Below are 21,413 nucleotides of genomic sequence, written 5' to 3'. Positions count from 1 at the left end.
AACTCTTTGAGGCTAAGAACGGGATAAAACTTGAAAACATTTTGTGAGCGAATCTGTGATAATTTATGACGTAAATTGTTTGAAGATCTTCCGCGGGCAAGAAGCAGTGTAAAATAGTTACATAATTCTCAAGATTTAGAGACCTACCACTAGGTTACAAGAATACAAATTCGCGGATCTATGAGCTGGCCCAAAGAATTAGCAAGTATAATCAGGACAATTTTTATCAACGTTAAATTTCTTGGCTGCAAAAAGAACGTTCCGTTTCCACTTCCAAGGTGTACTGTTATTGGCGATCTAAAGTTAGAGCCTAATCGATGATCACCATTTGATTGATTCATTAGTGGAAGCTATGGCTAATGAACCAAACAAAGGTGGACACGTATGGCGATATCAACAGGCCTTTTGTCGGCTTGTCACAAATCATGGAAGTCTTGAAAATCTTTCAGCCGCGTGTAACGGTGACATGAAATAAACAGCGAGTACGACGGGCTTCGGCGGATCTCACGGTTTGCGACGTATCACGGTTTGCGTGCTCACGGTTTGCGACGTATCACTACTGGTGTTCTTGTACTGTAGCGGAGATTAAATAGAAATCAACCAGGACGAATTTCACCTTAAACACTACTGGTACGTTGGTGACGGTATAACCAATACTATCCAGAGCTGCATATTAGATAATCACCTCCCACTGGCTGAAGTGAAAACCTGGTTAAAAAACAAACAAACAAAACAGCGAACACATTCAGGATTCAAACAAAGACAATGACATTAAACAACAGACATCAGAGTAAAAAGAGGAAATAAAACAAAACATTTCCAAGCCATCAACCTATAAGGTTTTTTGTTTTTGCTTTTCATAGTTTTACCTTCCTCAATAGATCTTTACTGAGTGACTTCCCTTCGACTTTGTTGGTGGATTTCCCTGGGTTGATCTGTGCCATTTTCTGATCTTCAACAACTTGATGCTGCTTAAAAGTTCTCAACCTTTTCTCTACAGGTTTCTTTAAATGAAATGAAAATCATATTTAAATTTATGCAGGTTCATATATGTTTGAATTAGGGCAGCAACATAGCAGAACCCTTCTGACACATGAAAATAACTCTTTTCTCAATAAACAGTACTGGTATATTTTGTTTTGAGGGGCATCCCTTCAGAAAAAAATTCTTAAATAAGAGCATTCAGCTCCAGGGCAATACTCATAAGAGCGTAACTTACTGTTTTTGTCCAAAAAATTGATATATTAGACTCCTCACAGTCAGTAACTACTGAAAAGCTCTTAAATGTTTTACTACTCCATCTATTTTTTTATGATACGATATACGTTTTAGTCTCCTTCGCAGCCGTTGTTTGGGCTCGTCACGCAACGCTCCCTCCCCCACGTGGGGGAGGGAGCGTTGCGTGACGAGCCCAAACAACGGCTGCGAAGGAGACTATATATGTTTAGACTTTCAAAATATTTCTTAATAATGGTCCATACAAACTATTATCATACTTTTCAAGAATACAAACTATTTATTTTTCCTCTTTGTGGTTGAAAGTAATAATAAACTGTTTAATTGTTTATCTCATGACACATTCTCTTGAGATGTAGATCATGATGTTTCGACAGCTTAAAGCTAGATGCATCTATAGAGTTCTAAAGTGTGACGTCACGTTGCCATGGTGCTAGATTTTTCTGTTCTAAACAAACGTTTCACGTTACGCGCCATTAACGTGACCTCTTTGTTTTGGTAACTTAACCTCCAATTATTACGGAAAACAAAACTAGCTTATGTCAGAAAGGCGGATAAAATAGATTATCGAAAGTAATTGTTGATATAATCATTCAATTACTGATATCTCTTGGATATTTTTGACAATTTTAACGTCAGAACTGAAGCGTTCTTGTGACGGCAAAATCAACATGATTCAGTGCTTTGCAACTGATTGTAATCACGCTTCAGAAAGCCATAGCTGCCGTTTTTTTTTTAGCTTTTCAAGCAGTACAAAGAAGAAAGAAGATAAAAAGCGTTGGTTAAGACTTTTAAGGTAAGATTTATGATTGTTTTGATAGCAGATACATCGTGGCGAAAATATGGAAGTCTTTTGTTTACAAGTGTTCTTTTCATTTTTTGAGTGTTTCCTGTGGTATTAAAGCATGTTTTCCGTAGACGAGCTGACCGATCTCGAGGAAAATACTCCAGAGTTTGCAGCTGCCACTTTCGTGATGGCTTTAAAGAAAAATGGGCCTTACATTTCTACGCGAAATTTCAACACTCTTTCCCCTTCTGATGACTGTTCGGCTGCTGCAAAGGCAAAAGCAAAGGCACGGAAACTGAAAAAACATGCCGACAACTCACAAGCAGAATCTGTCGAAGAAATGGTGTCAAAATACAAAGAAAAAGATAACGCAGAAAACAGGTCTACTACTGGTTCATCAGTGCAAGAGGTGGTACTCCAAGCAGAGCTAGACTGCATGAAGAGGAAGCTAGACTGCAGTGAAAAAAAAGAACAGTACCAGAAAACTCATTATACAGTGTAACAAATCTAAGTGCATAAGTCTTGAGGATGGAAACAGGTTTACCTATCAGAGAGATTTTTAAAATTGTTGTAGATTATGCTTTACGTTTTAAAGATTCCATTACTTACTTTTATGGTTGGGCTGTTGTTACTATACCTTTTGAAGATCAGAGTTTTATTGCCTATATGAAATGTAGACAGAATTACACCAATCTACATCTAGCACAGCTATTTTGCTGTTCTCAAGTTACTATTACTAATATTGTTATTACTTCTGCATACGTTTTACATGATCTTTTGTTTGAAGATAATATGACAACCATTCCATCAAGATTGAAAAACAACACCTGCTCACCACCCTCTTTTTCAGGATTTGGCTCTTGTAAAGTAGTGATAGATTGCACAGATATAGAGATTGCAGCCCTATGTAAAGGGCACCTCAGTAAACGAGTTGCGCTTTATTTTAAAGAATAAGACTGAAATTAGGAATTCATAGAGCCCATAAAATGATCCGTTTTGAAGGCCAATGATCGTAGAACATACCGTCACTATATATCGCATATCCTTCATACTTGCTTTGACTTGACCTCTGATAACTCCTTGATTGTAGATAAAAGTCTCAATGTGACCTGATTTGTAGTGATTCTCATCTTTTGTTATGGATTTATGCTCATCAACAAAGAATAAACTCAGAGAAGAAATACTCAGAGACACCATCTTGGATTGAGAGCGGTTTGTTTGGAACAAGAAAATCCGTAGCTAAGGCAACGTGATGTAATGGCTGTAGGACTCTATTAAGTCTACATCTTACGTGACTGTATCATGAGACAAACAACTAAACAGTTTATTGTTTACTTTATCATGAACATGAAGAATGTTTGGCATGCCTGATACAGTCCTACCTGATCAGCTCTCTTTCTTTTTCGAGTTTCCATTGCATCTATGGCTTTTCCTTTCTCTACATTTTGTACATAAAAATTGGCTTCCTTTTTAGCCTGGGATATCTCTGTTCTCATTCTTTGTTCTTTTGTAGCTTTCTCATATGCTAGAAGAAAATAATCATACAATTTTCCATGTGATTTTGTTCCATGAATGAAACATGAATGTTCCATGCATGAAAATAAATGCTAAGTGTAATCAGATATCAGTAACTGAAAAATGTTACTCAAAAGCAAACCACAGCTAATAGAATGTCTTGAATTAATAAGGTCCAACAAGGTCACTTACCTATTTTTTCACTCAAATGCCCCCAAAGAAATTTTGGAAGATATTTTATATTCCATATATCATCATGGTAATATCCTCCTTTCTTTCCCCCTGTGTGTAAGGAAAATAAAATTCAGTTTACTGATTCTTCAACAGATTCATTGGTTTATGTTTGTGGGTTGGTTACCCTGTGGTTTCTTGGCTAGTCCACGGATCCATCCATCACTTTTTAGTTTGTTTGTCTTTTAATACCTGGTAACTTGATTTACCAGCCTATCGAACTATTAGTCCACCATGACTTCACTTATTTCCTTCACAGTCAACCTTTCAGTCAGTCAGGTAAGTAAGGTTGTCATTAGTCATTTAATATTTAGTCAATTTGTCAGTCACAGTCTGAGTTAATTTGAATATATCAACAAAGTTGAAATGGTAAATTGGCCACCGTTACAATTATAAAAGCTGACGTTTTGAGCATTAGCCCTTCGATGCAGCCCCAAACAGTTTTTTTAGAAACTATCAGCCTTTACAGTCCGAGTTAGTTTAGGTAGTGTGAGTTAGTTAGGTACTTTGGTTTTGTCAACTAAGTTAATATTGTAAATTGGCCACCATAAAGAGTTTAAAAGTGAATGTTTCGAGTGTTTGCCCTTTGTCAGATAGAATGGAGGAATTGTGGGTTGTGTGTGTGTTTGTATGCAGAAAGTGGAGCTATGCTATTGGAGGGAACATGGTGATGAGAAAAACAAAAATAAATTAATAGAATGAAAAGTGTTTGTTGCTTACTATGGGATTATGAGCATCAATTTGAAATATAAACTTTTGCTCAAGAGTTTTGCAGCTTTCTGAGCTACCTAAATGTAAGAAAAGCCCACAGACTGCCATATGCTGCTTAAAATGATTAGGTAGGTAAAGTGTCTCGTGACTGGTTTTAATGCCTCCTTGCCATTCCTTTCTATGTTGTGAAGGTGTTCTCAGAATGGGTCACATAGTCATCATCCTTTTTCACCAATGTACATCTTTTTGCAATAAGTGCAAGTTATGCAATAGATGAAAATGGCAGAGGTGCATTTAGTCAGTCAGTCAAAGTAAGTTAATCGGCTGGTCAATCACTTCATCATTTAGTTTGTTAGTCAATATAATGGCCAGTTCATTAATCTATAATTGGAAATCTATCCTGCTCATGATTTGTTGATGAATCTATCCGTACCACAAACAAAATTTAGTATATCATTATTCTTAATTTTGTAGGTAATACAAAACGTTATAAGAGTATCGTCGAAGTTACTTTTATACCATGGAATTAATCTGTGGCTAGTCCATCTTAAACAAAACAATTCACATCAGCAGACAAAAACTTCAGGGCTTTTACCAATAGTTGTGTTATTCAAGCTCAAGGCTACAGCCTTGGCAATCCGTTTGTCTTTGAACTCTATCCATCCTTCTGTAAATAATTTTCTTCCGCTTCCACCATATTTCTTTCTCTTTTTCCTGACAGCGGCATCTACAAAGCGAGGAAAACGATATACAAAAAGATCAAAACTGTTAGAATTTTCATCCAAAAGGTAAGAGGAACTCATATTCTCACAAGAATCTCTAAAAGGTGATGAAATATCTATCGTTTCTCTAACCCACTTGTATCGATACCATTTTTGTTGGTAGGAATTTATACACAACATATGTTCGAATTAATGACATATAATTTCTTTCACTGTGTTACCTTGAATTCTTACCTTCTGGCTGCAAGAATAGTCTTCCTACTTCTCCAAATTGTGAAAATATGTTTCTTATTTTAGCCGGTTTCATGAATGGAGGTAATCGACTCATGTAAACAACACCAGGAATGGTTTCTTTCCTCTTCTTTTTCAGCGCATAACCTTCTGATTCGTCGGCCATGTTGAACGAGCTTCATGGAATGGACCTGAGTACTAATATTCAGCGGTTTCTCCATTGAAAGAGACATTCATGTAAAAGCACCTAAAATTTGGCAATATTTTCTACTAACACGGCTAATAACACGTGCGAATGAAAGATCCTTAAGATTATTTTTTTGAGGAACATTTTGTAGTAAAATGACGGACGGAGGGAGTATGGAAGGTGTGTATAACAGTGGGAAATACTTCTCCGTTAACCTTAAAAGATGCCATGGAATCAGAATGATAACGAAAATTGCAGAAAGTAACAATCAGTAGTATAATGTATTTAGTCACTGATTTCATTAAGTAAATTCAGTGAGATCAGTAATAATCTGTTGATTGATATTGATTGGTTTAACAAGTCGATAAAACAGTTTATCAACCATCAGAAAGCCTTAATTATTATGAATGTCGATAATTTTTTGCGATAAACAATTGTTAAACGAGCAAGAGCCGAGCTTAGGAAGTCTACTTGTTAGGGAACTCTTCAGGCTTGCAGGCTCATCCATACAAAATATTCATTTGTGTGATGAGATGAATAAAACTATTTTTAGCTGTTCAGGGAAGCAATCAATATAAAAATAAACAAAAACAGCCTCTATTATGGAAGCTCAGTAGACAAGTATTTCTGCTGTTATTGTAAATATGGTAAGATAATTTTGAGAAATTATTATTTGTTTTTGATCAGGTTCTGCTGAGGAGGAGATGAAACTTTATGATGATGATGAAGGAGGCGGTGAGGACAGTGATTATGCTATCGACATTGAAGATGATGAGGAATTGGAAGAATCCATGTCATCAGTGAATGGTGATGAATCCATTACAGTACTTAATGTTTAACCATCTGAGATTACTTTGATTTTGCTATACACTGATTCAAAATATGGCATCAAATTTGAATTACCATTGTTCTGGACTTTCTAGCTTTTTCTTTATGTGGAAACAAAAAGATTATCACGTGTGAGAGGCTAGTAAGTCCAGAACAATGGCAATTCAAATTGGATGCCTTATTTTGATTTGGTATATATATTGTGGTTCAATTTTATCCTTGGTTTGAATTTTATTTTCCATTGTTTCAACCCTATTATCATACATTACCATAACCAAAAACAATAGAAAATAAAATTTAAACCAAGGATAAAATTCAACAACAAGATATACCTTGCTTTTTGTTTGGTCTAAAATACTCAAGCTTCTCTCTGAACTTGCATTTTTCCATCTAGAAGTAGTAAGCAAGTTTTTCCTTCAATTCTTATTGGCTGCTCATGATCTTTTCCTTTTATCTGATTTGCTGTTTTGATTGCCTTGGTTTTGGTTTTGGTTTTATGATGCTGAGACGAAACATACTCTATAGCAAGAAGGATTAGATGTTTCGTTAATTTGTAGTATCTAGGTAGTTTAGTGATTGGTGTCCTGGACATAGATAGAAAGATATGATAGAAAGATCTAGGCTCAGGTCCTGGCTAGTTCCATTATAATATGATCTTATGCAAGAATGAATATTGACATGGTGCCTTTTGCCACCCTGGATTATAAATGGGTACATTTTGGATATTTTCCAACCCTCCTAAGCAAAGTGCTAACCTAAGGAGACCCAGAAAAATGCAGGGACTTATTGCCCAGTAAACCTGCAATGAACTGCAATCCTGTTACCAGAGGAGATGTAGCACTCCTTCATGCCACTTAAATGAGAATAAACTCCAGAAAAATGGGCCCTCTGGTTTATATGCAAACTTTGCAGCCCTGGGAAGTTTCCCTCTGGTACAAACCACACTTTTTCCCATAGAGGCATATTTTTTGAAGAACGAGATTGTAACACAGTCTGCTGAAGTTCACCTCCTGTCTCTCATGTCCAATATAGAGGGGGGCTTTGGAATTTTTGATTTTGCGGTTTTGACTGTTTTTTTGATCGGTTTTTCGGTTTTTGGGCCAAAAAGGTGCGGTTTTTCGGTTTTGATGTTCAGAGTGGTTTGCAGATTTTACGTATATTTGCATTCGCTTTTCACGAAAACTTTAATGCGGTTTTCGGTTTTTCCTTTTTGACTCCTTTAAAGGTGAAAATGTAGCGGTTTTGTCAGGTTTGCATGCGGTTTTCGGTTTTGCTGCCTTTATTCGTCGGTTTTTTTGGTTTTTTTGTTTTTTTTTCTCTGGTTTTTCGGTTTCCCAGAGGCCCCAATGCCCCCCTCAATAAATTTATCTTGTAGCTAGTGGCAATTTGTAGTATTTAACGTATACTAATTAATTTTAAACTCAGGAAAAAAGAAAAAATCCAAATCAAAGAGCGAGGAAACAGGAGAAAAGACAAAGGTGATTGACCATTACCATGTGGTGACTAATTTTTTGCGATTGTTTTTTATGAAGGTAACTCACTGTGTGTAACACTGGGGTAAAGGACTAAAGGTGTATGAATAGTAGTGGCTGCATTTATCCATTCAGTTTTATTCATGCAAATTTATATGTAGCGATAAGCACCTTAATTGGGCCAAAGCATAAAGCAAATGTAACTGAATTTATGTATATCTGACTTAGGATTTTTAATCACATGATTTGATAAGGAAAAGAGTATATCACACAAATATATAAAGTGGTATTTCATACTTTCATGCTGTACCTGTATATGTTTGGATTGAAAACTTACTAACTAAGGAAGTATTTCAAAGAACATCTGAAAATGAAACTAAAGAATACAGTGCGACTTATTTACATCTCATCAACATGAAAATATTTTATACTACTGCCTAGCTAAGCTACATGCTGGTGCCTCTTTTTGCCAAGGTCATGTTACACGCGACTAATCATGAAAATGCATATTGACAGGTGTAGAGCCTGCATCTGCCTTGGCAGATTCCGGCTGTGAGCAGGGCCTGAGGTGAGCCTGAAAAGCGAACCACAGGCAAGAGGACATACACCCATCGCGTTCACCTACAAAACATAGTTTAGAATCATTTTGACTCAAATTTATTATCAAGGTAAAAATACACCAGTTGCCTTGAGCACCGTGTGTTCCCTCCTCCTTGTGTAAGTGTTAATGAAGTCTTTCAACTGTATCAGGTGTTTCTTCCTGGGGATAAGATGGAAGATGGAGATGAATTGACTTATGACAGTTCTGCCTATGAAATGTATCATGCTGTAAGTGATCTGTGTGTAGTGTGTGTTGAATGACATTCTGGCTTTGCAGAAGACTCCTAGATTTCAACAGTTTCAATTTATGCCCTCTAACTTTTTGTGTGTAATTATAATATATAAATATATAAATAATATATAAACATGTAAGTTTCTCATTAAGAAATGTAGGAAAATAATCTTTGTAATAAAAGTAACAGGTCTGGAGAATTTTCTCCTTGTTTGAATAAGAAATTCAGTAACCCAAGCCATATTTGACCACCAGCCAGTTAGCCCAATGGATAGTGCACTAGACTGTTGTGTGGGAGGTTGAGAAGAATTTGCTACCTTTCTATAACATCAAGAAATGGTTAGATATTCTAGTCTTCTCGGATAGGAACGAATTAATGGAGGTCCCGTCTCCTGCAGGGTTGGGGTAGGAGACATTAATTTCCCACGCACGAGATTACTGTGTGATGGATGTCCTCCCCTGGGGTGGGATGGTTGGGAAGAGAGCAGGTCTACATCAACAAATAGCTGCCATAATTCAACCTGCCCAAACAAGTGAAGAAGAAGAAGAAGAAGATTTAGCCAGAGAATGTATAGGCTTAATAAAAACCCTGCTGGTACTTAGCCAGCATTGCTGGCAGTTCTGATGGGCTAAAGGGTTGAGAGGCAAAGCTGCCGGGGCGTGGGGATAGAAGATACTTATAGCACACACAAAACCATAAAGCACACATAAAACTGCCAGCTATACCTGCTGGTACTTGCGATATAGGCCAGGTACTGCACAGGCCAGGGTGTGATAAATGTGTACAAGCAATTCAAATGATGATAAAAGGATAGCTAAATGTAAATGAAATGATTCTGAGATATGATGCAATTATTAGATTTTGCCTAGTAGACTTTGTTAACAATAATGTTGTTATGCTATTAATAAAGATTATTTTTATTGGATCATTTCTTTAACTTAGGCTCAAACAAATGCCCCTTGTCTAAGTTTTGACGTAGTACCAGATAGCCTTGGAGACTCCAGAACAGAGGTAGGAATCAGAACATGGATATAAAGGGGAATATTTAACAACTATTGCATGAGCGCGCGTTGGATATGAGATGATAGATAGCCAACGAGGCGCGTAGCGCCGAGTTGGCTATAATCATTTCATATCCAACAAGCGTGAGTGGAATAATTGTTTTATTAAAAACGTTAAATTAAATTATTAAATTTTATGAAATTTTTAGCTCCCTTTTAATTTTAAGCTGACGCGTGCACTTACCATGTTTGTAGATTATGGTATATTGGCTCATATACCATAATGGCTAAGCCAATAAAAAGTCTTGAATTGCATTATCCAATGATCCAGGTTTTAATATTTTCTGTTACAAACATGGCCCAATGATCACATCTGGTCTGACAAGGAGGTGAAGCATTATAAACAGAGAGGCCTTTGTCGTATCCAGATTTCAATTTTTTTTTTATTCTTCTTGTGCTATCTTGGCAATGGTTTGTTCATTTTATTTGAATAGTACACAAAAACCCTTTACACTAAATGAAAATAGTTTCTTTTATATTGTTTTGATAGTTGGTCGTGATTACTTTCACATTAATCTTGCACTTTCTGTTCATAAGTTTCCAATGACAGCATACATTGTGGCTGGAAGCCAGGCACCACCAGGAAAACAAAATCAAGTTATAGTCATGAAGATGTCACAGTTGGACAAAACGTCCCCAAGTGATGATGAAAGTGAGTTGATGTAGGTATAAAATTAAGTCATGCTGGAGAACTCACTTTGAAGCAAAAGGATGATTTGAGCCTTCACTGAAATTGAGGTTTTCTCATTGATTTGTAACCAAGTTTTTTTTAAAAAAAAAAAGGGAATATTTAGATGAAGATAAAGGTGTATGGTGTATTTACACATGATAATCTACTACTTTGTAATTTTTTCTACTTGTTTGTGAGTGACGTATTATTAATAGTAAAGGCTGATAGTTTCGAAAGAAACTGTTTGGGGCTGCGCTGGTGGGATTAACAAAATAATTTGGATATATCAACAAAGTTGAAATGGTAAATTGGCCACCGTAACGATTACAAAAGCTGACGTTTCGAGCGTTAGCCCTTCGTCGGAGCGAATAGAGGAATTGTGGGTTGTGTGTGCTTTTAAAGGCAGAAAATGGAACTACGTTATTGGTGGGAACATGGCAACGAGAACAACACGAATAAATTAGTGGAATGAAAAGCGTTCATTGATCCCTGTGGGATTTAGACTGCCTAAGTGTAAGGAAAGACCACAGATTGCCATATGTTGCTTAGAATGATTAGGTAAATTAAAATGTCTAGCGACTGGTTTCGATGTGTCCTTGTCATTCCTTTCCACATCTCGAAGGTGTTCTCGGAATTGGTCACCTAGTCATCTTCCTGTTTCTCCGATGTATATCTTTTTGCAATAAGTGCAAGTTATGCAATAGATTAAATTGGCAAAGGTGCACGTGAAGTGATTGGTGATCTTAATGGATCGTTTAGGTCCCGATATTTTATCAGTGTTGTGAATGAAAGGACACGTTTTGCATCATGCACAAGTGCATTTAAAAGTGCCTGGTTGGTCATTAGAACTTCTGACCAAAGAATTGTCTATGTTTTTGTCGCGTTTGAATGAAATGAGTGGAGGCTGCGAAAAGATAGTGCTTGTCTCTGGATCGTTTTGAAGTAATTTAAAGCTTTTAAGAATGATGGATTTAACTGGGTGGTTGTGAGGGTGAAATGTGAGAGTGAATGGAATGCGGTCGGAATCTTCCTTATGCGACGTTTGTAGTGCTGAATGTCGATCAATAAGTTGGGCGCGGTGGTAACCCGCTTGAACGACAGAAACAGGGTAACCACTACATTGCCACTCTGAACTTTCCATCTGTCGCTCTGAACTTTAAATCTGTCCAGCAGTTTTATTACAATCTATCTGTGCCAAAATTCAGGAAACTAATTTGAAACTTTTCAATCATTTTTGAACCAAATTAAGGCCCAAAAACTTGACCAACTTATCGGTCCCCAAATCGCTAACCACTCATCACCAGAAAACCTCAAAACTGTAGTTACCATTCCAGAAAACCTCTCACTTTCTGATTCAGAAAAGTCCGTCCTCAATAAGGGCTTAAATTTCATTCCCATTTCTAAAACAACAGATGAATTCTCAATTAAACAAGACGTAGAAAAATTCCTTCGCCGCGTTCAGTTAAAAGCCTTTTTTCACAACAAAGAGGATGATTTTAACACCTCGAACAAAGACACTTTCGAAACACCTCAGACTCGAAAGTCTAAATGGACTCCCCCAGAGGCCAAATTATAATATTATTAATAGTGATCAGTCTGGGTTTTGATTGACTGACACCATCCCTGGAAATTGATGAATAAACTTCTAACGGAGTATTTTTTTGGCAGGTGATTCAGACGATGAGCTTTTGGAGGAGGAACCAGATTTAGACACAGCAATGTTTAACCATACTGGTGGAGTTAATAGAATAAGAGTAAGAATTTGAACTATCTATTTGTATTTATGAATAAATAAATCTATGAATCTGATTCTCTGACTGAAAAGCACAAGCAAGAAGCCAAATGAAAACTCTAGACTCATCACACTTAATCTGCCATCTTGCAGATATTTTACGCGCATATAGGCATGGCTATTCCTGTGGTTGGTACTGTATATATACTTAAAAATTTAATGGTGATGAATTCGATGAATTTTATTTTGCTAAACCGTCACTGGACTGGACTAAGTAAAAGAAGTACAATTGGGACCACTCTACAGACATTTTGTCAGTGTTGTAGGCTGTTTGCTTTGTCCATGGGGAGAACCTATCTTCTAAATGTAACTTTTCTAATACAGACACTCCACCATTATTTCAGACCATGTGTTTTGTTTCCTTGTTTTCTGTTTGAGCATAAGTTGACCATCTTACTTTTGGTAAGGAGAGAAGTCACAAGCACAATAGAGTCCCTGTGGGGATTGAAACCTCAGACCTTCCAATTTTGAATTGGATTCTCTGCATTATAGAGACCTTGTTAGTGAGCCAGACCTTCCTGTCCATGTACATGTATATGGGTTGGTTTATACCTGACAAATTTCATGCACAGTATCAGGTTTGCTTGCATAGAAAGTGGAGGTTGGGTGAGGTGTGCACGTAAGTGTAGCATTGACTCTGAGGTTTTGAGCTTGCAGGCTTTGTAATGGTTTTCATGTTTTTTAGCCAATAGTATTTATAACCTATTTCATTTCAGCATTCATCAATTCCTAAACGACACATTGCAGCGACTTGGTCTGAGAGGGGCAAGGTTCATATTTGGGATATATCACACCAAGTTATTTCAGTTGATAATCCGTCGACATCTGCCGAGGCATCTCACACAAAAGATATCAAGGCTTTGTTTACATTTGATGGTCATCAGGTCAGTTTGATTGAAGATCTGTTTATTAATATAGATCATACACTTTGCTTAATCATTATGTTAATTTTTCACTGGTGTCAAGATTCATTTTAAACATTTTTACTGTTTCTATTCTATGATGTAAAATCTTCTTTACAGAAATGTGGCACAAGTTTTTGCAAATTTAAATCTTAGTGCCGTTAATGATGAAAAGTCTGTATACTTTCTCATTTGTTGAAGAACATAGTTTTCTTTAGACATGGACACCTTTCCTGCTTCTTAAGGGTATGTAAGGAACTTAATGATACCTCACCTATCAAGTCTCCAGGGTAATATGGGTAAACACGAAGGCGCGCTATAAAAGGAGCCTTAGGTCCCACTGGACCATTTGTCAATCAGCCGTCGTGTGATATAGAACTCTTAGAGTCAAGTCAGCTTGAGCTACAGCTACTCCAAAGCAGTGAACAGCGAGCGCATTCCTCAAAATTGTTTTATGTCTTCGTGACAATACAAGAATTTTTGAGATTTGTATTTCCTTTCTCCAATGGAAACTGTCTTTATTTGTGGCGGTAAATTTGAGATCGAAGTAGGTGGTTCGCACGTTACCTCATGCCACCATGCTGGTGGAAGTAAACAATAGATATCTCATTAGCTCCTTTTGTTCGTCTACCAGCATTTAAATTTGACCCGCACACGTCAACGGTGAGTGACAAATGAGCCCAGGTCTTCCCAGGGAAGACTTCCTTATAGAGCGCGCCTTCGTGTTTAAGCTGTAAGTCATATGTGATATCTTGGGGGTTCAAATTATGCATAGCAAAGACTGACTTTAACTGGGTTACAATAGCTTCCTGTAAATTCTTTCCAGGTCGAAGGATTCGCTATGGACTGGTCCAAAACAGTACCTGGAAGGTATGGAAGCATTCCAATAACTTACCGACTTTGAAGGTTTTTTTTTCGGTCATTGCTGCAAATAAATATAATGATTTGCAATATGGGATAAGAGTAGCAGTATGTTCTTTGCTTAGTAAAGCTTCTGGAATATTTGATTTTGCATGCCTGTCTTGAAGTATAGTATAGTGACAGAGCTGAATAACGTCAGAGGGCCTGTGGTCAACAACGCGGGCTCAAAAGTCCCAGGTCTAGATTTAGCGAATTAGCAGAAAATACCAAGGGTTGACTTTAAAACCAAGGAACTCTGTTTTCATCGAAGGCATTTTCCTATTTCTAGAGGTTTTAAGGACACAATTAATTTTTGAAAATTTTTAGGGGGTGTACCAAGTTTTTGGAGATTGTTCTGTAAAAGAAAAGCGGTAAGGAAAACGAGGCCTCGAAGCAATAGAATAGGAAATCAGCCATGCGAACGACTCAAAATCCGTGTTTTCGCGGCTAAACCTAGCGCATGCGTATACGTTATTCAGCTCTGTCCGGTATAGTAGTAGTATCCAAGTCTTGACCATAAACAGCTAGTCAGGAGCAACCTAAGTCACCCAAGGTCACATTTACAACATATTCTTTACTAAATTGAAGTATTTTATGAAGCACAGTTGTCTTGAGGTACCCAAACTTCGAACATAAATAGCTAAAGTAGCGTGAGTCATGTATAATGAGTGGTGCTGGTTTCAATTACGTTGTCTTGAAATGTTTCTAGACCAGCTGGGTAAAGAGCAAGAAGGAATATTACCTAACACATTCAAATAAACGTATTTGTGCATGATCCTCGCAGTAAAGAGCACTATTTAAGTAATAGTGAAAATCAGACCTGAAAAAATTCAGGCCTGTACGAGATTCGAACCACTGACCTCTGCGATACTAGTGCAGCGCTCTACCAATTGAGCTAACAAGCCAACTGGGAGCAGGTCATCAAATTAGTCCGACATAAACCCGTAAGATTGCTTAAATAGTGCTCTTTATTGTGAGGATCGTGCAGATATATGGATTTCATATATTCGTTGTGTTTGATGTATCATCTTACGGGTTTATCTCGGACTAATTTGATGATCTGCTCCCAGTTGGCTTGGTAGAGCGCTGCACTAGTATCGCAGAGGTCAGTGGTTCGAATCCCGTTCAGGCCTAAATTTTTTCAGGTCTGATTTTCACTATTGCTTAAATAGTGCTTTTTACTGCGAGGATCGTGCACAAATAAGTTTCTATAACCGCAGTTCAGATATACGAATTTCATATATTCGTAGTTTTTACATTCAAATAACTCTTAAACAGCCTTGTAGCAACCAGGGTATTAAATCCAAGCCTTTGTACAGCTGCCTCTTACCCTCCGAAAAAAAAAAATCCTTCTCGATTTTTTTAGGGTGGGGGGGGGGGGGGTGGCTGTACACAGGCTGATTAAAAGCATGGCCCAACGAAAATAGAAAAGCCCTGGCAATTCTTAAGTCCATTAGAGTATTGGGGGCTCATGACAGTATTTACGATCTCACTTTTTTTGTGTTTCGTTTACATTTTTAATTGTTTATCTGTCTTTTCGAACAGATTAGCAACAGGAGACTGTAAGAAGAATATCCATCTTTGGTCACCTAGGGAGGGCGGTACATGGCATGTTGACCAGAGACCTTACAGTGCACATACAGACTCTGTTGAGGACATACAGTGGAGTCCCAATGAACAAAATGTAAGACCTTACGGTGCCAAGTCACTTCACCTACCTTTCAGCTTGCTGACTCCTTTAGTGAACTTGCCGATACCTTAGGTCAACTTGCCGACAATCGTACTTTGCCTTTGGTAACAAATCGAGTTGCAAAGATTAAAGTCGGCGAGTTGGCAGAAGTTATCGACGAATTGCCTAATGGTATCGGCGAGTTGTCACTTAGACGAAGTCATCGGTAACCGACCTTTACAATGTGGAGACCCGTAGTCACCTAAAATAAAAGCGCTTTCCGGTTTTTTCATGTAAAACCAAAGCCAGTCGACAGAAACTACAACTGCTAATTAAAACGAAATATTACAGAAAATATTACAAGGAGGAAATTGAGACTGAATGTAAGAAAAGCAAACCGCCTAACGAGCAGGAACAGTTCCCTGACCCCTCAGTCTGCGCGTAAGTTGTCTACTCCCGCCCGCACTCTGCGTGATAACTTTTGAACAGGCCAAAACCAATAAAAGAGCAAGGTAAGGTAAAACCAATGTCGACCACTGACTTTCAACATCGATTGGAAATTGCGTAAGGACAAGGGAAAATACTACATGAAGCTATTATAAGTAGACAACAGGAAACGTAATAAACCAAGTCGCAATTATAATTTGGTAATATCAACTAAGTTGAAACCGTAAATTGTTAAAAGAGTTAAAAGGCTGACGTTTCGAGCGTTAGCCCTTCGTCCTTCACTCTGACGAAGGGCTAACACTCGAAACGTCAGCCTTTTAACTTTGTACGGTGGCCAATTTACGATTTCAACTTAGTTGATATTATACATACAAGGCTAAAAAGATTAAGGAAAATTATTAAAATGTTAAAAACCAAACGTTTTCGGCTGTTGCCATCAGCCGAAAACGTTTAGTTTTACCATTTTAAAAATTTTCCTTAATCTTTTTAGCCTTGTATATATTATATCTTTTATTAAGCGAACATTATGGACAACTTAGTTGATATTACTATGCCAAATTACCTTGTTACCCCCACCGACGCAGCACCACAGTTTCTTTAAAAACTTACCCCCTTTTATTTAAGTCGCAATTAGTCGCGATCGATCAAGCTGACTTTTCTATCTGATTGGTGGTGACAAGGTAGCGCTAATTTATTTTATTTTTATCTGTCATAAAGCATGGTGAAGCTAATGCACTCCCAGTATATTTGCGGCATCCAACTTAAAATTGCATTACACTGTATATCTGCTGGGATACCTTCAGTTATTCTTTTTTTGGAAAATTGCTTAAATCTTACTCCTTCATTATTGTTCCTCTTATTTTTCGCTTTGGCAGGTGTTTGCCTCATGCTCAGTGGACAAAACGATACGAATATGGGACGCAAGAGCGAAACCCACCAAAGCCTGTATGCTGACCACACAGGCGCATGACGCTGATGTGAATGTAATTTCTTGGAACAGGTCAGAGTGGACGCAATTGTCCTGGCCAATTTAAAGGCACCAAACAATTCAAAGTGCCAATTATAGCGCAAGGCCGACTCAAGTAACCCTAGAGAAGCACGGGAAAACGTCTGTTCAGTAGTAGCGTTTTTTGGAGGGTTTTGTTTGTGATTGAAGCCTTGAAGGGTTTTTCTTTTCCTTTTGACTAATCACAGTTTAATAAATTATACAGCAATCATGAACGGATTATTTGGCTTGGCGCAACTGATTATTGTTCAGAGAGTCAGTATCAAATTGATATTTTTACGACGTAGAATGAAAAATCTTGTAGAGTAGAGCTCCTTTTTTCATTAGAAACTTCACATTGATATGCAACTTACCAGAACAGAAAGGTGTTCTGACGGGTTCGAAAGCCTTCTCGTAAGCTTAAAGGATCCCTTCCAACCACAATACCCTGCGCGCCCAAACAGAAAAAATAATTAAGAAATAACTAGTCAAATAGAAAGAACAATAAATTTGGAACGCGATTGAGGAAGTTCAAGACCTCAGTGAGGCAAATGTACTCGGATGAACGAGGATTTCTTTCCACTTCACGACTTGTCCAATACCGGATGGCAGAGAAAATGGCGGATTTCACATATCGCGCGCGCAATGTATTGTGGTTGGAAGGGATCCTTTAATGTAATGAATACTAATGAAAATTGTTTTGAACTCGCGCATTTTGTTATTTTCTCAATCCTAAGGTTGATAATAATTAGTGCGTGCCGTTGTAGGACTAAATCAGAATTAAATACTCTTTAAGTATAAAAATTCTCATCTGCATGTTTTCTTTTCAGAAACGAACCATTTATCGCTTCGGGAGGTGATGACGGGGTTTTAAAAGTTTGGGATCTCCGACAGTTTCAGAGGTGAAATTCACTTTACTTTGAAAGATTTTCAATTTTTTGTAAGATCTTCACGATCATTATTCAAAGATTCTCAAAGAAATTGTTCTGAATGTGATGTATTGGAGCAATGGATGTGGTGATGAGGATTTGGTTACTCATTGACAGTAAGCTCTTGTAGGTCTGTCTAGTACATGTGTCTGTTCATCATGTGAGCAGTGGTAAAGGCGGCGACATAGGAGATACAAAAACCTTCAACTTGTCGTGCAACTTTGTTTCTTTGCAAGTTTCTTTGCGAAAAGTAGGACGCTCCACTTTGAGAAACAAATTTGGCTTAGTTGGTCGTTGTTCATCAAACTCACGACTTGTCACACATCAAATTTCTTCATGTTGCGCGATAAGTGGAGGGTGTTTTTTTTTTTTTTTTTTGTATTTCGCCGTCTTAAAAGCCGCAATAGAAGCGGAGGACTGAAAAAATGAGGGAGGTTTGGGTCTGGTTCTTCGCAACCTGACCCAAACCTCTCTCATTTTCACTCCTCCGCTCTTAGCGAGCCTTTTCCCGTCTTGTGACAAATTTCACTTTGGTGTTCGAAAAGCCATAAATCTTAGCACCCGAGCATCAGTTTACGTATTCTCCTCACCGTTTTCTATATATTTCCTGTGGTACTGACATAGGGATTTTTTCAGAGATCAAGAGCCCCTTTATTCAGCAATCATTTCCTCCCTTCTTACACGTTTGTATCAGTGGTGATACTAGTCACTCCTGGGGATTAAATGGTTGCCAACCATTTAATCAAGTCAACTGTCGCCCGGACGACCCCATATACTATTTACTCAAACAACAACAAACATATGAAACATATGTATGAACTGCGGTTATGAAACGTATATGTGCACGATCCTTCGCAGTAAAGCACTGTTTGAGCAATAGTGAAAATCAGACCTGAAAAAAATTTCAGGCCTGTACGGGATTCGAACCACTGACCTCTGCGATATAATAGAGATCAAGATACTAGAGCGCTGCACTAGTATCGCAGAGGTCAGTGGTTCGAATCCCGTACAGGCCTGAAATTTTTTTCAGGTCTGATTTTCACTATTGCTTAAATAGTGCTTTACTGCGAAGGATCGTGCACATATACGATACTATTTACTGTTACGTCTGAACTCAAACCATTTATTGTATGAACTATATATGTTTGTATCTCCTCAGCGGTGTATCGGTAGCCATGTTCAAGCATCACACAGGTGCTATCACCTCAGTGGAATGGCATCCTACAGACAGTTCAGTGTTTGTAGCCTCTGGCTCTGATGATCAGATCACGTTGTGGGACTTAGCTGTGGAAAGAGACAGCGAGGGTGAGGGAAAAGGAAGGCATTTAGATGTTCCGCCGCAATTACTGTTCATTCATATGGTAAGTGATGACAGGTAAAGTGTAGATTATTGAGGCTTCTTTCCTTCGTACATGCAGAATAATATTTGATCTTCACGCGTCGGTAGTAGAATCTAGCTGTACATCTTGATTCACAGTCTAGCATTCTACCAGGGACTTTTCCTTCTTCCTCTTTTTTTGTGTGTCGAAGTGGATTTTCCGTCTTGTCCGATTACTTAAGGCGAAGACTTCACGCTTTCCTATGATGCCAGGAACTTTTCAATAAGTTGATATAGAAAAAGAAAGTGTCTTTGCCAGTTAGATGAGGGAGGCCATCGGACTGTTTTGTCATAAGCGACAATTTACGGTGGAGAACTTTTCTGCTGAGTGTCTTAAAGCCAATTTCAAAACCAAGAGTAACAAAACCTAATCGGAATTAAAGATAATGATAAGCAGAAGCTAATGGAACTTAAACTAAAATGAATACATTTTTTCGGCATCGAGCACGGAAATTGAATTGGTTTATCGGTTTAGCGAGTTAAAGACAGGACGTGAGTGTTCCAAACTAATCAACATTGTACACGGAGTAAGGCAAAGCCAATGCAGTCATGAATTGTTTTCTAGTTGCAGTGATTAGTGCCTTTAGGTTATTACTATTTCAATTTCAGGGCCAAAAGGATATTAAAGAGGTTCATTGGCATCCTCAGCTTCCAGGTGTGTTAATAAGCACGGCTGAGAGTGGCTTCAATATCTTCAAGACCATAAGTGTCTAGCATAGCCTCGATCTCGCGTCCTTAGCTGTACTTCTGTGAACGAAAGGTGCCTGTCTTAGTTTGTGAGGATTGCTGGAAACTTACTTCGTGGTCACATGAGGTATTTCGGCTGGACTTTGTCCAGGCTGAAAACAGGAGCTTCCTTCAGTATCAGTGGTAAAACTACTCCCGTCAATCGAACTAGCATTTGTAGGGGTTTCAATAACTTTTTCCATTTGCGGCGGCCGATAGTTTATGAGCGATTGTGGCCGAAAAAAAAAAAACAACAACTACGAGCCAGCTCGCAGGTTCAGCAGACGGTGGTAGTCTTCCAGGCGGCGGTAGACCGCTGCCGACCGGATTTATTGAAACCCCTGCATCTGTGTGGAAGATGTCCTTGCCTATTTCATCAGAATTTTGAACATCAAATTCATAAGCTGTAAGCTTCGACCTCTTTTTAGACAGGCTGTCGAAATCTGAAAGAAATTTTAAAGGGACCTTCAGATGTTTCTTTGTTCACATGATCACAGAAACCTTCCACTGGAGACTAACGCGTCTCCAGATGGGCATCCATTTTTTTAATCATCTTTTTAAGCATAATTGAAACTTCTTGTAGGTTTCTGGTGGTCAAGGTTTCTCGATGTAAAACATAGATAAGCCAGTCAGAGAGTTCAATCGTGCCGTGAATTGCATTTGACTCTTAACCAACTTTGAGTGCCATTTTGATGGACAAACTCTGCAATTACCGTGCACGGGCCCTCGCCAACAGTTTAGAGATGTCTATAAAGTTTTTTTCTCATTATAATTTCTGTTCGTGTCTTATTATTAATACAAAACTGCTGTACAGAACTACTCGAATTAAAAGTATTGAAATTGACCTAGTGAAGTTTGAATAAGATTTCTTGTATTTTTATTCCAAGGGTAAGGGAAACAACTAGCGTAAAATTCCAGTGACTAATAGCTTGTAACGTTTACCATACATTACTGGTCCAGTTTCTAGAGGGTGAGGTTAATAATTATTCTTTGAACACGCGTTGGATATAAGATGGCCATAACCAATCTCGTATCCAACAAGAGAGAGTGGAATAATTTTTTCATTAAATCTCCTTAAATCCTGATCATTTGGATATTTGGAGCCTTTTTATAGCTCTGCAACAGTTGACACAATTTATTACACGACTCGGGCAGTCAGAGGGCCAATAACTAAAATCAATCAATCAAAATGCTCTATTGC

At 37.9% G+C, this 21,413-nt stretch overlaps 2 protein-coding genes across 3 annotated transcripts; one reads left to right on the top strand and one right to left on the bottom strand.

Moving 5' to 3' along the window:
* Positions 1-39: 39 nt before the first annotated feature.
* Positions 40-5,625, bottom strand: LOC111321976 (uncharacterized). The gene is made up of 6 exons (XM_022924997.2): positions 5,437-5,625; positions 5,076-5,207; positions 3,731-3,820; positions 3,406-3,548; positions 870-1,004; positions 40-708 (listed from the first exon to the last, which is right to left on the bottom strand). Exons 1-6 carry the CDS (start codon positions 5,597-5,599, stop codon positions 682-684), a joined length of 690 nt encoding a protein of 229 aa, XP_022780732.2. The 5' UTR covers positions 5,600-5,625; the 3' UTR covers positions 40-681.
* LOC111321970 (glutamate-rich WD repeat-containing protein 1) lies at positions 5,232-21,056 on the top strand. 2 transcript variants are annotated; one of them, XM_088736166.1, is made up of 15 exons: positions 5,232-5,268; positions 5,573-5,670; positions 6,308-6,427; positions 7,874-7,926; positions 8,671-8,748; positions 9,696-9,764; positions 10,352-10,466; positions 12,153-12,238; positions 12,993-13,160; positions 14,005-14,048; positions 15,624-15,762; positions 17,070-17,194; positions 18,010-18,081; positions 19,268-19,469; positions 20,096-21,056. In XM_088736166.1, the coding sequence occupies exons 3-15, from the start codon at positions 6,325-6,327 to the stop codon at positions 20,198-20,200; spliced, it is 1,359 nt and encodes a 452-aa protein (XP_088592292.1). In that variant the 5' UTR covers positions 5,232-5,268; positions 5,573-5,670; positions 6,308-6,324; the 3' UTR covers positions 20,201-21,056. The 2 variants fall into 2 exon arrangements, with proteins under 2 accessions (XP_088592292.1, XP_022780726.1); XM_022924991.2 differs by lacking the exon at positions 5,232-5,268 and having other exon boundaries at positions 5,661-5,800.
* Positions 21,057-21,413: the final 357 nt, after the last annotated feature.

The sequence above is a fragment of the Stylophora pistillata genome, chromosome 1 (genome assembly GCF_964205215.1).
Source record: "Stylophora pistillata chromosome 1, jaStyPist1.2, whole genome shotgun sequence".
In the NCBI taxonomy this organism is placed as follows: domain Eukaryota; kingdom Metazoa; phylum Cnidaria; class Anthozoa; order Scleractinia; family Pocilloporidae; genus Stylophora; species Stylophora pistillata.
Note: the sequence above shows the minus strand (reverse complement) of the source record. Positions and strands in the feature narration are given on the sequence as shown.

Bases quoted from the DNA above. Each gene is read 5' to 3' on its own strand.
- LOC111321970 (XM_022924991.2), top strand. From the start codon at position 5,776: ATGACGGACGGAGGGAGTATGGAAG. The intron at 9,765-10,351 runs GTAGGAATCAGA...TCTGTTCATAAG, and splicing joins TTGGAGACTCCAGAACAGAG to TTTCCAATGACAGCATACAT. The intron at 17,195-18,009 runs GTCAGAGTGGAC...TTTTCTTTTCAG, and splicing joins AATGTAATTTCTTGGAACAG to AAACGAACCATTTATCGCTT.
- LOC111321976 (XM_022924997.2), bottom strand. From the start codon at position 5,599: ATGGCCGACGAATCAGAAGGTTATGCGCTGAAAAAGAAGAGGAAAGAA. The intron at 5,208-5,436 runs GTAAGAATTCAA...CTCGCTTTGTAG, and splicing joins ACTATTCTTGCAGCCAGAAG to ATGCCGCTGTCAGGAAAAAG. The intron at 3,549-3,730 runs GTAAGTGACCTT...ATTTTCTTCTAG, and splicing joins GCATTTGAGTGAAAAAATAG to CATATGAGAAAGCTACAAAA.